Below are 17,794 nucleotides of genomic sequence, written 5' to 3' on the forward strand. Positions count from 1 at the left end.
TGTAGTTCTCACCCTTAGGAGACGCACTTCCTAGTCTCGTTCATTTAAGTTCATTCCTAGGAGACGCACTTCCTAGTTTGAGTCATTGATGTTTCACCCCTAGGAGACGCACATCCTAGTCTGGGTCTTTCGGGTTATATTTTTTCTTTAGGAGACGCACTTCCTAAATTGAGATTTTTCCCTAGGAGACGCACTTCCTAGTCTGGTTCATTTAAGTTCATTTGTAGGAGACGCACTTCCTAGTTTGAGTCATTGAAGTTTCACCCCTAGGAGATGCACTTCCTAGTCTGGGTCTTTCAGGATATACTTTTAGGAGGCGCACTTTGTAAATTAAGAGTTCATTTATAGGTGACGTACTTCCTAATTTGAGTCATTGAAGTTACTCCTTTAGGAGACATACTTCCTAAATTGAGAGTTCATTCATAGGAGACGCACTTCCTAGTTTGAATCATTGAACTTTCACCCCTAGGAGACGCACTTCTTATTCTAGGTCTTTCAGGATACACCTGTAGGAGACGCACTTCCTAAATTGAGATTTCACCCCTAGGAGACGCACTTCTTAGTCTGGGTCTTTCAGGATACACCTCTAGGAGACGCACTTCCTAAATTGAGATTTCACCCCTAGGAGACGCACTTCCTGGTTTTGGTCCGTACAAGTTTTACTCGTAGGAGATGCACTTCCTAGTTTGGTTCCTTTAGGTCTTATTTTTAGCAGACGCATTTGCTAGTCAAAGTTTTGGGTTTTACTCATAGGAGACGCACATCCTGGTTTAGTCATTAGTTTACTCTCATCATTGTATCAATAGTATAAGTGGTTTACGATATTGCTAACAACTCACAAATCTTCCTAGTGCAAACTGGGGAAGAAAATTTTATTTGTTTTGTTTGTTTTGATGAAATCAGGCGCCCACCTGGAGAATAAGGGAATACATTTCAAGTTCAGTAATCAGGCACCCGCCTGGAGATCAAGGGAATACATTTTCAAGTCCAACATTCAGGTGCCCACCTGGAAAACAAGGGAATGCATTTTAAGTTCAGTAATCAGGCGCCTATCTGGAGAACAAGGGAATACATTTTCAAGTTCAGCAATCAGGCGCCCACCTGGAGAACAAGGGAATACATTTTCAATTTCAGCAATCAGGTGCCCACCTAGAAAACAAGGGAATGCCTTTCAAGTTCAGTAATCATGTGCCCACCTGGAGAACAAGGGAATACATTTTCAAATTCAGCAATCAGGCGCCCACCTGGAGAACAAGGGAATACATTTTCAAGTTCAGCAATCAGGCGTCCACCTGGAGAACAAGGGAATACATTTCAAATTCAGAAATTAGGCGTCCACCTGGAGAACAACGGAATACATTCAAGTTTCAGCAAGTAGGCGTCCGCTTGGAGAAAGGGAAACCATTTCAGAATGCAATTCAAGTCAGCAATGAAAGAAGCTCGCGGCAAGAATGCGAGTCAACAGTCCGAGTTGATCAACAAAAGTTAGTCACAATAAAGAAAAAAGAAGAGAAAGGCAAGAAGTTAATCTAAATGCAGAAGTTGACGAAAGATGTGGGCTGCTCAAGACATGGCTGAAATCACAAACATGGTGTCACACCTCCTTTTTACCTACACCCCCGAGAAGGGAGTATAAAGGAGTTTTTTCCAATTTAAGTGACAATCGAAACGATATTATTTATTTTTAAAATTCAGAGTCGCCACTTGGGATAGTTTATGGTGTCCCAAGTCACCGGTTCAAATCCCGAATCGAGGAAAAGGTTGACTCTATATTACAGTCTGCGAACCAAAAATCCAAGTAAGGAATTCTATTAACCCGGGAGAAAGTGTTAGGCATTCCCGAGTTCCGTGGTTCTAGCACGGTCGCTCAACTGTTATTATTGGCTCAATTATCTGATTTTAGTACATTTTTTAGCCTATGGTTCGATTTTAACTTCATAGCCGCTTTTATTCATTTTTAGGAAGATTTCAACGTCATTTAAAATACGTCTTGAACCACGTCACATAAATTCACCCGCATTCCTCGACATATTTTATCTAACATTGTTGAGATTTGGATTTGGGTCACATAAATGCACACCCGAATTCAATAATTAGGCATCATGACTATGCCACGGGAACCGTACCCGTAGTCATGATGATTTATTAATCGCGCCTAAAGCAAGCTACGATGTTCATGATGTTTATTTCCTAAGATTCGAGATGAGTGTAAGGCCATGAATTATGGATATGGATTATTTATGGAAGAGGTGTGACTTGGCTATCATTAACAAGTCACAAATTATAACGTGGCATTTTATATTTTCGAATTAAAAAGTAAAACTAAAGTTACAGATTGAAATAATGGAATGGAACCAATTTCCCTTATATACCAAGAAGTTGTTTTAGGAGATAGTTCAAAATAAGTTGATTAACGTATAAGACCCGCAGTCGATTATCAATATACTATCACTTCCTGATGCTTTGTCAAGGCAAACAAAATAATCAAGGCATTCCACAATACATCCGAGCAAAACAAATAGGCTTAAAACATATGAGAATATCCAGTAACTTGGCTAAATACATGATGAAACATGAAATTAGGCTAACTTTGCACCTAAATACGTAAGCATCGAGAAAATTGAGGAAATGATTAATCTTCACTATACAATGATGTTCTAAGCCCCCAAATAACATATTGATATAGCTTGGCATTAACAAATATTAATCAAACATAAGCTAAATTCGTATAGGCAGAAACTAAGCATCATAAAGTCATATAACTGAAACAAAATCACTTAAACATTCCACTCTTTAAAATAGGGGAAAGTGGCTAGAAATGGACCTTTTATTGATGAACAAAGCTGAAAATTGTAAATCAATCGGGTTAAACAAAGCAACAACCTCGACGAAACCATGAACCGAGTGCAAACAGACTCAAATTAACACCAGTAGTGATCGACGTGGTGATCGAACACATAATTAGAAGAAACTCAAAAGGGACGTATTTGGTATTTGGTGTACTCTGGGCACTTCAACAAGATTAGGTAAAGAACGTGAGTACCAAAGCCATAATCTTTATTCTTTGCTGATTAGAGAAGCATTGTGAGGGTAATGGAAGAAAAATTAAGAAAAGATTTTGAAGTAAAATTGTTGAAGAATTAGAGGTAGGTGAAAGGAACTCTAGACTTTTTTTTAGTCATTCCGTTAGGCAAACGCCTAGGGCTAGTTTTATTTATAACCAGATAAAATACGAAATACAATGTCATGATATCCTACGAACAGAAAGTAATAAAGTTTGAACTTAACAAGTATCCTATTATCAAAATTGAGTGTTACACTCAACATTGATAACACATTAATGCTATTAAACTTTGTAATACAATTCTGCATCCAAGAATGTGCATGTGAAAGGCGCACAATGCAACGTTCCTTCTAATCTCTTTTGTTTCATAAAATCATGTTGTAGTTTGCTTCCATATCTAGTTCCCTCCATCCTCCATAGTAGACTCACAATAGTCTTGGCGTGCAAATCCCTGTCGTGCCTCCATGTTCGATCACATCCCATCTTCCAGCATCCGTTCGTCGTCCCCCATGCTAGTCGCATACCAGTGCACAGCCTTAATATCGACGAAGCCTAGGATTGTTAAAGCTTTGTGGTGGAAAGCACGTGAGGCCCACCTATAGCCTTTTCCATGGGATCCCTTTGCTCAAAAGCATGTGTTGTCTGCCATGCCTTGCACATGAATCCATGTGTGCACATTAAAATATTCAGAAAATGCCTCAATGCACATTTAGATTCCTTTTCCAGCTGTTGTGCTTTGCGTGAACTATTGTTGTTAGTTCTGTCGCACAAAACTCCCACTTGGCAGCAGTTAGCGTGCATGGCAACTGCACCTTTTTTTTCCTTTTTTCCTTTTGTTACGTCCTTCTGGTTCGTCGATTGAGCTGATGAGAGACAGCTTTGTACTGGAATCGCACGTGAGCTCCACCTACAGCTGCAACATAAAGAAATATATCCCATAGTACCTTCATCCTAGAGTATTGCATGCTTTTATGTATCCTAGATAACTTTCCATGTGCATTCCACTTTTCCATTTGATTCCTTTGCTCACCAGCATGTGTTGTCTGCCAGGCCTTCCACATTAAATCTTGTATGCATATTAAGAGATTATTTAATCCAAATTGGATTGAAGCATGCGATAATATAAAACATTGGCCTTTGTTGCCTGCTTTTCTCGAAAACATATTTGTTGCACATGCTAGTTGTGTTTCCAATGCCATTTGCTTCTTGTTGTGCTCGAAATTAGGATCAATCATTTTTATATTCCCATATCCCTGAACCATGCGTATGATATTAAACACTTCTGCACCATGCTGGTTGTATATCCAAATAACTGAAAGCATGATTTCACCTCCCGCTCTTCTTTTTCTCTTTGCTTACTATCTCCTGTTCACCTTCACCCTTAGATTTGGACATTGCAGCTTATCTTCATTAACCAACCTCCTTCCCTATGCATCTAGATGCCATAATTGATGGCATTTTATTTCTCCATGATCTAAAGCATAATTAGCCAAGTGATCTGCCAGCTTGTTGCCCTCCCTATGAATATGAGTAACTGTGTAATTGCCCCCATTCATTAGTTGCATCATTTCCTCTACCTGCTCAGATATGATCCATGGTGGTTTCCAGATCCCATCCATTATCTTTTTTAATAACATTGAGTCAGTTTGAAGCCATACATGAGAGTATTGTTGAAATCTGCAGAACCTTAGTGCTTCTACTATGGCCTTCACTTCAGCTACTGTGTTTGTTGTCTCTTCAATCTCTTTCCCTACTGACTTGACTATGTCACCATTTTCATTTCTTATACAAAAACCTATTGAGCTCCTGCCTGGATTTCCCCTCGATGCACCATCCATATTAACTTTTAGCCATCCTGCACTTGGAAATTCCCACATGACTTTTGTAACCTTAAGTTTAGGAGTGAAATTTTCCATCATAGCTAATAGATCTTGCCATTTGTGAGGTACCATGTCCATCCCTGGCTTTCTCACTTTCACCAATGCCTGAAGATTTGATGAAACTTGATAAATCACCCTGCTAGTTGTCACAACATCACCATACTTCATACTATTTCTTCTTTTCCAAAGTTCCCAGACTACGCATAAGGGGAGTGCTTGCATTACCGGTTTTAGCCTTAAGCACACATTTGCAGTCCAACATTTTGTGATTGCTTGGTGCAATGTAAGTCCCTCCACAGCTATTCCTACCCTCGATAGAAAATACTTCCAAGTTGTCTTTGCAGTTTCTGATCTAAAAAACAAGTGTTGAAGAGATTCCTCGTCAGGCCAAATCATTCTATAAGTTGTTCTTGGTTCGTCTCTTCTTCTTGTATACTCCCATACTGACTTAACACTGAAATATCCTCTTGTTTCCAGCATCCAACAAGGCCTGTCAAGAACCATCTAAGGTAACATCATGTACATTATGTACATTTTCATCAATGCCAAAGTCCTGAGGAACTAAAAAATATAGTGCCCCAAGACCTGTCCAGTTTTCATACCAAAAAAGTGATGATCCCATTTTTGTTTGCCAAAGGATTTGATGTTCAATTAAATCTCTGCATTCCAACATTTTTCTCTAGATGTAAGAACCCCTTTTCCATGGAACAATTACAGAATTTAATTTTTTACAGTATTTCTGACATACGAAAGAGCTCCATAGGCTTGGTTTTGTTCTGAAATTCCACCATAACTTGCTGAATAATGCCTTTGCTACTTCATGCAGTGAGCTGAAGCCTATTCCTCCTTCCTCAACTGGCATGCATAAGGTATTCCATGAAGTCCAATGCCTACTCGTTCCTCCTACAGTACTGCTCCAGAAAAACTGAGCAAACAATTTGTGAAACCTATTTATCACATACTTTGGAGGGTTTACAGCTGATAGTAGATGCATAGGCATGCTTTTCAATACATGGGATATGAGAACTGCCCTTCCCCCTACTGATAATAACTTGCCCTGCCATGATTGCAGTTTGTCCATTACCTTAGTAATTAGGGGCTGATAGAATTCCAATTTTCTCCTTGCATAAAATATAGGACAACCTAGATATATGATAGGGAAATCATTTCTATGCATGCCTGTGATGCTTTCCACCTTGTTGACCACTTCCATGTTTGTTAAATGGTGCAGGTACATAGCTGATTTGGTCTTGTTAACAAGCTGCCCAGATGCAGCTTCATATGCCTTCAGTACTTGCATAATCAGCATCAGAGATGCTTCATCTGAGGATGAGAAAATAATCATGTCATCTCCATACGCCAAATGATTGATCTTTGGACTCCACTTTGGCATCCCAAATCTACAAAAATACAGGTTAGTATGTAGTGCATTGAGACCCCTAGATAACGCTTCTGCTGCCAATATAAACAAAGTTGGAGATACAGGATCACCTTGTTTTATTCCCCTTGAGGACTTAAAGAACCCATGAGCTTGACCATTGATTAGAATAGAATACCAATTGTTTGAAACTAATACAAAGACAATCCCTATCAACCTTTCTGTGAATCCCATCTTTCTTAGTACCTTGGTTAGGAATAGCCAAGATAATCTATCATAAGCTTTGGTCATATCTAGCTTCAGGATGATATTAGGTCCAGCCTTAGTTCTAAGTGTCACACCTCCTTTTTCCGCCCCGTGAGGGGTGAAGGGAGTTTTTTCCAATTAAAGGACGATCGAAACGGGATTTATTTATTTATTTCAGAGTCGCCACTTGGGAGATTTAGGGTGTCCCAAGTCACCAATTTTAATCCCGAATCGAGGAAAAGAATGACTCCATATTACAGTCTGCGTACCAGAAATCCGGATAAGGAATTCTGTTAACCCGGGAGAAGGTGTTAGGCATTCCCGAGTTCCGTGGTTCTAGCACGGTCGCTCAACTGTCATATTCGGCTTGATTATCTGATTTAATACATGTTGAACCTATGTGCAAAATTTAACTTTTAACCGCTTTTATCATTTACTGTTATTTTTATCAAGAATTGCAACATCGTGGAAACACATCTCGAACCACGTCACATCAATGCACCCGTGGTTGTGGGCATATTTCAACTCTGTTGAGATTTGGATTTGGGTCACATAAATGTGCACCCGAGTTTAAGAAAATTAAATTATTAAAGGCGCGTCTAAAGCGACTAGCGTATCATTTACTTTGGGTAAGACCGTGGAATTCACTAAACAGTCCATCCCGAATTCTAAATATTCAATTAAACATTTATTGAGGGCCCCGCAATTGGTGCATTTTATTGGGCGAGGCTCATCTCATTTTATTTTTAAAGGACAGTCCTAAAATGCCTACATTTTTCTCTTATTAAATTTGTCTCTACAAAATAAAAGAGAAAATGTCTTAATTTATTTACATGCTTGAGTTGTTATAGATGGGTTTCGAATATGATTCATAAAATCTGAAAATGATGCAAACAGGACAGTCCGTTGCCACTGACATGCTAAAATTAACCAATATTATTTAACTAAAAAATATTCCTACCGAGTTCCTAAATGGCCTATTCGTTTGATTTTTTTGACTAGGCGGAGTTACTACCCCATTTATTTATTTTTAGGGCAACATATAGATAGTTCATCCGTTAAGCTATCGTCGGATGTTCCACTGTATATATTAAAGAGCTACATGATTCTGATTTTTGCAAGCTAAATAATTTATACATACAAATAAAATTCAGAATATAATTAAATTAAATTTAGAATTTCAACTCTTCATTTTCGTATTCATGCTTCATATTGCGGTTTACAATAACCAGCGTGTCAGTTGTGTACCTGATATCAGAAGCAAAAGAAAATGAAGATGAGAATCAGCAGCAGTAATAACAGTACAACACAGCAACAATAGCCCAGCAACAGTAACAACCCAGTAACAGACAGGTGGAGTAGTAATCCCAAAACAAATGCTTCCAACTTATATGAAACAACAACAATTAATGCTGATTTCAAACAATGAAAGAAAGCAGAAGATTTTTTAGTTTTTTTTATTAGTTTGAATATTTTTCGGAATTTTTCTCTCTCTTAAATATTCAGCTCTTTTTTTCTCTCCCTTTGTATTTTTCTGTTCTGTCTCTTTTTATTCTCTTATTTCAGATTCCTTCCCTCTCTGTTATTTTCTAATATCTGATTTCAAGACCTCTATTTATATTCCATCCCAGAAATTTTTTAATCAATTAAAATCAACTCATTTTCTCCTACCAAACCCATTATCTTCTCACTCATCCCCATTACATTAAATAAGTATATCAACCCCACCCCATTACATTTTGTCCCCCATGCCTAACATAAACAAATACAAGATTCCTCCCCACTAAATTTTGTCTTGTCCCCCATTAATTTAAACAATTATATCAAAACCCACCCCATTATTTTTGTCCCCCATGCTTAACATAAAAAATTACAAAATGTACAACTCCTAAACTACCCCTCCGACCTTACTGAAATTTATCAAACTACCCCTGAACGTACTGCAAATTACCAAACTACCCCCATCAGCTATAACAATCGATTAATCAAACTTAACCAAAATATAGACAATATGATCAATTTCTAACAATGTTCAAACAACAAATCATATGAACATGATTTCTTCAACATTTCAACTATAAATCACATGAACACAAATTGAACAACAAAGAACAACTAAAATTTGATTGAACAATATTTTCAGCAACAAACAAACCTATTTTCAAATTCAACAACAATAATAACAAACAAGTATATTCAGATTTCTAAATTCAATAATATTGAACTTAAAATCAACTCTAACAACATTACAACCAACAATTCCTATATTAAACTTAAACAAGATTATGAGACAAATTCAAGAAGTAATCATAAATGATAAACAAGAAATCAAACTATACGAATTTCGGATTCAAGATCAACCAAACAAAGTATGAACATGAATGAATCTATTTTTAAAGCAACAAACATGATGGCTTAAATGACTCAAACAACATTAATAATTTCTGAAAAATACATAACAACATGAAACAAATTGAAGAAATAATCAATTAAATTTCAATTTGAATCTAACAAATATTAAGCTAACAAATTTTCACCTAAACAATAAAACAAACATGAAATAAACATGAAAAACAACTAATTAAATTTCCATTTGAAATCTGAAAATTAATTCAACAAAACATATGAACAAACTAAAAAATTATTTCAACGACGAACAAACAAAACAAGAATTGAATCATTTATCGATTTTGGATCCGAAAAACATCAAACAAAAATATGGACAAAATTGAAACTTAAACCAACTAACCGGTTCAAAACAATGACGAAGAAATGAAGAAGACGAAGAAACAACAACGTTGGTGAGGCAGTAGCAGCTGGCCATATTCTCGACGCAAAGGCAGTATGAGGCAGCAGCGTGAAACGTGAGCAGCAGCAAAACGGAGTAGCAGCAGCGGCGACGCAGTGGCAGCAGCAGCGGCGACACATCGACGGTAGGCAGCAGCGAAACAGAAACAAGAGCAGCTTGGTCGTTTGGAGAACGGAGCAGCAGCGCGACAGGTTGACGACGAACACAAAGAAGAAGTAGCTGGGTCCGTTTGGACGATGAAGCAGTAGCTGCAGCAACAACGTCGGGGGGGGGGGGGGGAGCTGCTCGTCATGCAGCAGGAGAAGCTGGGACGAGGTCGATGAAGGCAGCAGCAACGCAACTGAAGCAGATTGCGATGGAGCTGCCATGGCAACGATGGCGATGGAGCAGCGATGACGACGAGCTATTCGTTGGCTTTTATTTGGATCTACCTCGCGTGAGGATGAAGATGATGGTGAAAGAGCTGTGCGCGTGTGTGTGTGTTTGAAGAAGACGACGCAAGGGCAGCCATGGATGGAGCTTGGTGAAGCTTGGAGAAGAAGAAGATAGGGAGGGGGGGCGGATGACTTAGTATTTTTTAGGGTTTTCTCCTTCTTTTTTTTTGTTTTGTTTTTGTTTTGTAAAAATGAAAAATGAAAATGAAGAGGGGGAGTTGGGTTGTTGGTACTGGACTGGGTCAACCCAGTTCGAAATGGACTGGGTCATTTTTGGAAGATTAGGTATTTTTTGGGCTTGTGGCTTGAATTTGAAGAAGAGACCCAATTCCGACTTTCTTTATTTTTTGCTCTCTTTTCTTCTTTTATTTTTCTAAAACTAAATTATAAAAATACTTAAATTATTATTAAGAACTAAATTAAGTTATAAAAGCGTAAATTAACTCCCAATAATAATTAACGCACAATTAAGTAATAATTAAGCATAAAATTGTATATTTGGACATTAAATGCTAAAAATGCAAACGATGCTTATTTTTGTAATTTTTATTTTTGTGTAAAACAAACTTAATTACTAACAATTGTAGGATTAAATCCTACATGCAAAATGCGACATTTTTTGTATTTTTATTAATTTAACAAATAAACATGCACAGACAAATACAAATAATTATTCAAAAAATATCACAAAATTGCACACCAAAGAAAATTATTTTATTTTTGAATTTTTTGGGAGTAATTCTCATATTGGGCAAAAATCACGTGCTTACAGCTGCCCCTCTTTGCCCGAAGACACGAAGGGTTTTCGTGCAAAGATGAAGCGAGCGATTTTTGCCCATCCGAGTACTTCGTATGAAGCATTTTTTGAAAAAGATTTGACCGAACCTTTGCTTCAAAGGTTTCCTACATATCCTGGGCTAAACAGGAATCAGGTCAATGTAGTTCGGGAAATTTTGGTAGCTGGGACTACCGTTGGACTGCAATGTTACTGTTGTTGCATGCTATTACTACTGCTTACCGATCTCCTTGTTACACCGTGCTTAAAAGAAAACAAGAAGCTAGGCTAGACTGCAATTTTTCTTGTTGCCTTGCTTTCTTGTCTGCTTGCATTTTTTCCGGTGCTTTTCTTCTTTTTGACACATGCACTTGAGTTTGTGCTGGGACCTCTTGTTGCAACCTTCTGCTTCCCGGTGCCGGGGAATTTTATTGTTTTCTGCTGGGGATTCCTATTGTAACCCTCTGTTTTATTGTCCTCTGACTTGATCTTGAAATGTATGCCTCTGTTGTATGGGCGGGCTCCCAACTTCAATACTTGAAAATTAATGCTGAATGTATTCCTTTGTTATATGGGCGGGCTCCCAACTTCAATACTTGAAATGAAAAGACTGAATGTATTCCTCTGTTCTATGGGCGGGCTCCCAACTTCAACACTTGAAATGAAAAGACTGAATATATGCCTCTGTTCTATGGGCGGGCTCCCAACTTCAACGCTTGAAATGGATAGACTGAATGTATTCCTCTGTTCTATGGGCGGGCTCCCAACTTCAACACTTGAAATGAAAAGACTGAATGTATTCCTCTGTTCTATGGGCGGGCTCCCAACTTCAACACTTGAAATGAAAAGACTGAAATGTATGCCTCTGTTCTATGGGCGGGCTCCCAACTTCAACACTTGAAATGAAAAGACTGAAATGTATGCCTCTGTTCTATGGGCGGGCTCCCAACTTCAACACTTGAAATGAAAAGACTGAAATGTATGCCTCTGTTCTATGGGCGGGCTCCCAACTTCAACACTTGAAATGAAAAGACTGAAATGTATGCCTCTGTTCTATGGGCGGGCTCCCAACTTCAACACTTGAAATGAAAAGACTGAAATGTATGCCTCTGTTCTATGGGCGGGCTCCCAACTTCAACACTTGAAATGAAAAGACTGAAATGTATGCCTCTGTTCTATGGGCGGGCTCCCAACTTCAACACTTGAAATGAAAAGACTGAAATGTATGCCTCTGTTCTATGGGCGGGCTCCCAACTTCAACACTTGAAATGAAAAGACTGAAATGTATGCCTCTGTTCTATGGGCGGGCTCCCAACTTCAACACTTGAAATGAAAAGACTGAAATGTATGCCTCTGTTCTATGGGCGGGCTCCCAACTTCAACACTTGAAATGAAAAGACTGAAATGTATGCCTCTGTTCTATGGGCGGGCTCCCAACTTCAACACTTGAAATGAAAAGACTGAAATGTATGCCTCTGTTCTATGGGCGGGCTCCCAACTTCAACACTTGAAATGAAAAGACTGAAATGTATGCCTCTGTTCTATGGGCGGGCTCCCAACTTCAACACTTGAAATGAAAAGACTGAAATGTATGCCTCTGTTCTATGGGCGGGCTCCCAACTTCAACACTTGAAATGAAAAGACTGAAATGTATGCCTCTGGTTGGCGAGATATAAACAACTTTAAAATAAAACGCCTTTCCTCTCTTCAGGCGGGCTCCTGATTTCAACAAACAACTTAGGAGGAAATGCCTCTCCTATGGGTAAAAACAAACGTAAGGGAAAATGCGTCTCCTATGGGTGAAACTAAACTTAGGAGGAAATGCATCTCCTATGGGTGAAACTAAACTTAGGAGGAAATGCCTCTCCTATGGATGAAAACAAACTTAGGAGGAAATGCATCTCCTATGGGTGAACCATTTCCTTCTTCCTGATTTATTTACTTACCTGTGTTGTCTTCCTTCGAAACTGCTGGGGATTATTTTGATGGGGATGACTTTTCCTTTTCTTCCTTACCCACTCTGGGTTGCCCGAAACTCTGTCGAGGATGCTTCTACATCTCGATGATCCGCTGGGGATAACACTGCTGAGGATAACTCTGCTAAGTAAATATGTTATCTTACTACTTCCAAAATTACTCCCTTTTAAGTAGGATGTTTCATTACTCTACAAACTGCTTCCCTTTTTTTTTATTCTTTTTTTTTTATTCTTTTGTTTTTTTTTTTTTTTTTTTTGCATAGCTTCTTCCTTCGAAGCCTACCTCCCTTAAGACTCGTTTTGCCTTTCCCCGAAAGGAACCGCTGAGGATACCGATTTTCACCAAACTTGTGTTGGACTCCTCGAAACTGCTGGGGATAACACTGTTGGGGAATTATTTACTTACCTGTTGGGGGATAAAATGTTATCAGCTGGGGATAACACTGTCGAAGATAACACCGCTGGAGGATTTTGATTCCTTCAGAACTAGTGCTTCACTCTTTGAAAGGCTGTTGGGAATGATGCTGGCCTCTTGCTTTTTCTGAGCTCAAGTTTCATCCCTTTGCTGGGGAACAACTTCCTCCATTGAAACTTATTATGTTGGGGGTAACACTGGTTCTAAGACCACTTCCCTTGAGACTGGCGTTATCTTTATTCTTCCCTGAATAGGTACCTGACTTCCAGAAAATTTTCTAAATGAAAGGAAAATTTTCTGTCCCAGTTTGACAATATCCCTTGTGGCATGCATTTCTGTCATCAATGCCATTTCCTTTACCTGTTTCAAATCAAACAAAATTTGTTAGTTTAAAATGCGGTGGTTGGTTGTGATACTCCTACTAGGGATGGCTTTCCCTTTCTCCTTCCTTGCTCTGTGTTCCACAACTTGTTGGGGATGATATTATTTGCTGGGGATAATCCCTTTCTGCTGGGGATATCCTTCTTCTTTTGTGGCATAGCTCGGAAACTGGCATTTCCCTGACCTTTTAGTCTAGTATGAATTTCCAAAATCATGCTCACTGCTCTCCTTGCTTTGTTCACGGGCCTTGGCCTTGAGGTTTATAACCTTTGATTTTGGCAAGGATATCACTCTTGACACTCGTCAATCCTTTTGTCAATTCCCTTTTGCTGGGGATATCTTTTTTACACTAGCCTCGCGCTTGTTCCTTGCTGACTATACCACTTGGATGTACTAGTCAGATCTCATCTTGTATAATTGGAAAGCTGATGGCATATTTTGAAGTCAATTCACACTTGTTCTGACTAAACAGACTCTATTGGGGATTTTTCTATGAAAGGAAAAAGATAAAAGGGAACAGAATAAAAAGACAAAGGAGAAAAATGACTCTTTAACAAAAGAAACTATAAATAAAAACCTATCAAATGCATATACCGATTCTAATGGTCATGACATGCATATGTGGCCTATCCTCCGCCGTCAATCATCTTTCAAGATCTTCAATTGGCAATTCCTCATCCGATTCTCAATCTTATTTGACTTGTAGTGCCCGAAGGGTTTTCACTATCAAGTCTCTCTCATTTTTGGTTTTTCTCTCAGCTTTCATTGCCTTATGGTGCCTGTGAAGGTTTTCACCGATAAGACTCTCTCATTTGTATCACTTTCCAGCTGGGGATTTGGAGTGTTGCCGGTATGACTCTCTCTGCTGGAGATTAGAGTCCTTTCTGCTGTGGAGCAGAGTGTTATGTTCACTGGTAAGACTCTCATTTGTCCGACTTGGCATCTTTTGAAGACTGATCAGAAGGTCTTTCTTTGGACCGTAATGTGGGTTTTTGGATAGGGCTAGAAAGAAAGGGTATTAAAGGGTCAAAAACAAAATAAATTCGGGGTTCAAAATTACAACCTTCGAAATCATATTTTGTTTGCAACAAGCGCAACCCTTGCCCCAGTTTCTTGCTTGGGGATTATTTATTTATATATATATTTTAAATTTTTTAACACCATGCACACTATGTACCCTATGACCGAGCCATGAAGCGCCTACGTATCCTCTTTGAGGAATCAGGTCAAACGTAATTCCCAATTCCTCTTTTTTCAATTGACTTTTCTTTGTTATCATTTTCCTTTTCTTTTCTCTTTTTTTTTCCTCTTTGTTTTTTGTTTTTTTTTATTCTTCTTTTTTTTGGTTTACCTGTCATGCTTGTGTTTTCTAGTCATTGCTAATGATTCCAAACGAGGGGTATGAAAGAAAATAAATAAGGCTCAAAGGGCTAACGAAGGATAAAGTGTTTGGATAGTAGAACAAAATGCCTTCGTCATTCCAATCTCCAAAACACGCCAAGTACAAACAACACAATTAAACAAACCGCCGAAAACATTGGCAACATCTTTTGATTGCACCAGAGAACCATATCCACACATAACATCGTTGGACAACGCTCTCATTTACTTGCCCCAATTTCTCATGGTTTGGGCTTCAAATGATCTCAAACCATTTTTATTTCCTTTAAACGTTTTGATCACCTTTCCGGGGTTTTATGATTAACTTTTAAGATTAGGCCCAAACTGTGTGCGCATGTCATGTCACGAGAATCGACGCTGAACAAAAATGATAAAAGGACTAAACAAAAAGATGACTAGAAATAATAAAAGACCGGATTTGTTTTAGACTACCGGTGAAATGGTTTGAATAACAAAATAAACAAAAACAAACCAGAATAAAATCCTAAAACAACCTGGACAAACTTAAACAAACCGCTATGACAAAACGGAAAGATAAGACAGTTTGACACAAGACAATATCCGAATTACAACCCTAATAATCCGAACAACAGAAATGACAACAAAATAAGCCACCAAAAGCTTCTTTCTTGCTAACCAATGAATGGAGCGTCCTCCCGTTTTATCAAAACTGGCATCTTAGCCACTGAGCTTCGCATCAGTATTGCCCAGACCATTGCCAACTTCAATATTATCAACCTTAGTCAACAAGTCCCAATAGGATGCGAGTGCTTCTGTCATCAGGCCTGATCCCCGCAAAGTGTGCTTCTGGATCTTGTATTTCCGGCTTACCACAAACCAACCACCTTTAACCTTCTTTGTGATTCAAAACAAAACAGGTTAGAATGGACTCAGTCGGTCCTCATTATTAACAACATATTTTCCTTTTTTTTTTCTTTTCCTTTTCATTTTTCTTTCTTTTTTTCGATTTTTTCATTTTTTTTTCATTTTTTTTTCTTTTCTCTTTTTCTCATTTTTCTTTTCTCTTTTTTTTGTGGTCGAATCTTATGGAGATTGCCTACGTATCATGACCCCGCATGAATCAAACCTTGCGTAGTTCGGACCAATAAAGATAAACAATAATAAACATTTTTTCAATTTTCATATTAAAACAAACTGGGTTTCTAAGGTTTAAAGATGACCTACAAACTCGAAAATCAAACAACTCACATATGATAATCAAAAGATTTACAATCTCCAAAAACAAATGGCCAGCTTCCTCTCTCCGTTTGACAAATGCAACCGAATGGTTATTTTTGCAAATGTAGCCCCTTCCAAATTTCACATGAATTTTGAGGCCGAGGAGGATTATTTTATGACACTTTAAAAACTTGTCCGTTCTTTTACGAAAATAGCCTTTCGACAACTCAAAGATACTCTAAGGCTATTTCGGCAAGAACGGTTTAAGACGCGGCCGAAGCTGGCTCGGCTTATTTTTGACTAAAAATCCGAATGGTATTCACCTGACCGCTGACTCTTTGTTTTTTTTTTCTTTTCAAATTACAATAAAAACCTGGTGTTGCAAACACGGCCCTTCAGCGCCTCGGGGACGAAGATTTTTAAGGCTGTGTGGGTCAACTGGACAAAAAAATACTAAACAAGACCCAAAGGTGGCTGTTTATGCAAAGTCAGCCCTCCGGCGTCCCTTTCGGGAACATTCGGTCATTTATGACAAAACAGCATCACCTGACTTATTTAGGACTCTTTTTATCGTTTTTCAAATTAGAAAACTCAATATTGCAAACACGGCCCTTCAACATCTCGGGGACGAAGATTTTTAAGGCTGTGTGGGTCAACTAGACAAAATCTTAAAAAATGACCCGAAAAGTGACTGTTTATGAAAAGTCAGCCCTCCGGCGTCCCTTTCGGGAACATTCGGCGATTTTTGACAAAACAGCATCACCCAACTTATTTATGATTCTTTTTTATCGTTTTTTTTTTCAAAATAGAAAACTCAATATTGCAAACACGGCCTTTCAACGTCTCGGGGACGAAGATTTTTAAGGTTGTGTGGGTCAACTGGACCAAATCTTTAAAATGACCCAAAGGTGGTTGTTTATGCAATGTCAGCCTTCCGGCGTCCCTTTCGGAAATATTCGGCTATATCTTGATAAAACAGCGTCACCCAACTTCTTTATGACAAAATTAAAATTTGACATATTTTTTTTTTTTGCTATTTTAGCAAAAGGGGAGGTTGGACACCACCCGACTTATTTATGACAAAATTAAAATTTTGACACGTTTTTTATTTATTTATTGGTTTTTGGCTATTTTAGCAAAAAGGGGGTTGGACCTGATGAGGGTTGCCTACGTATCTCACATCCGGTGAGAATCAAACCCGCGTAGTTCGGGCTAATTAACCGAACTATTTTAAAACAAGTCTTTTTTTTTTATTTTCATTTTTCATTGCAAGACGAACCATTTTCCTTTTCTATTTTTGAAAACAAGACAAAATAAATCTCTTTTTTTTTTCATTTTCAACAAAAAATAAAACAACCTATTTTCCCAAACTAAAATAAAGACTCTTTTTCATTTTCTTTTTCAACAAAAGACTTTCCAAAAAATAAAAGACTTTTTTTTTTATTTTTTTTATTTTTCATTTTCTAAAATAATCAACTAACGCCTTAACTGTTATTTCTCTTTTTGTTTCTTCATTTCTCTTTTTTTTTTTCAATATTCCCGAGATTCAGAAATCGGTCAACATGCAGGTTCGAAACAAATATATGTTCATAGCAAGTAGGATGCATCAGGATGGTCTTTTCTGTTTCCAGGTTGCTATTCCTAGACGGACCCAACCCCTGTGTTGAGTCCCCTAAGTCAAAAATGCACATGATGCAGATAAGCGTTCCTACTAGGGATCCGGCATGAAGTCACGTTATTCTATGTTCAAAACTTGGGTCGGTGTTCTAGACAGTGTACCCGAGCGGACAACTCGAGTCGAGGAGGGGCAACTTACCGGGAACCAAAAGGCCATCCGGCTTCGTAACTTGTCCGAC

At 38.3% G+C, this 17,794-nt stretch overlaps 1 protein-coding gene across 1 annotated transcript; it reads right to left on the minus strand.

Annotated features, from left to right (window-relative positions):
- Positions 1–4,491: 4,491 nt before the first annotated feature.
- Positions 4,492–5,448, minus strand: LOC138878761 (uncharacterized). The gene has a single exon (XM_070158454.1). The coding sequence runs from the start codon at positions 5,446–5,448 to the stop codon at positions 4,492–4,494; it is 957 nt and encodes a 318-aa protein (XP_070014555.1).
- Between the last annotated feature and the right edge of the window lie 12,346 nt (positions 5,449–17,794).

The sequence above is a fragment of the Nicotiana sylvestris genome, chromosome 9, assembly GCF_000393655.2.
Source record: "Nicotiana sylvestris chromosome 9, ASM39365v2, whole genome shotgun sequence".
Classification (NCBI taxonomy): domain Eukaryota; kingdom Viridiplantae; phylum Streptophyta; class Magnoliopsida; order Solanales; family Solanaceae; genus Nicotiana; species Nicotiana sylvestris.

Excerpts from the sequence above, each read along its gene's own strand:
- LOC138878761 (XM_070158454.1), bottom strand. The coding sequence starts at position 5,448 with ATGGTTCTTGACAGGCCTTGTTGGATGCTGGAAACAAGAGGATATTTC.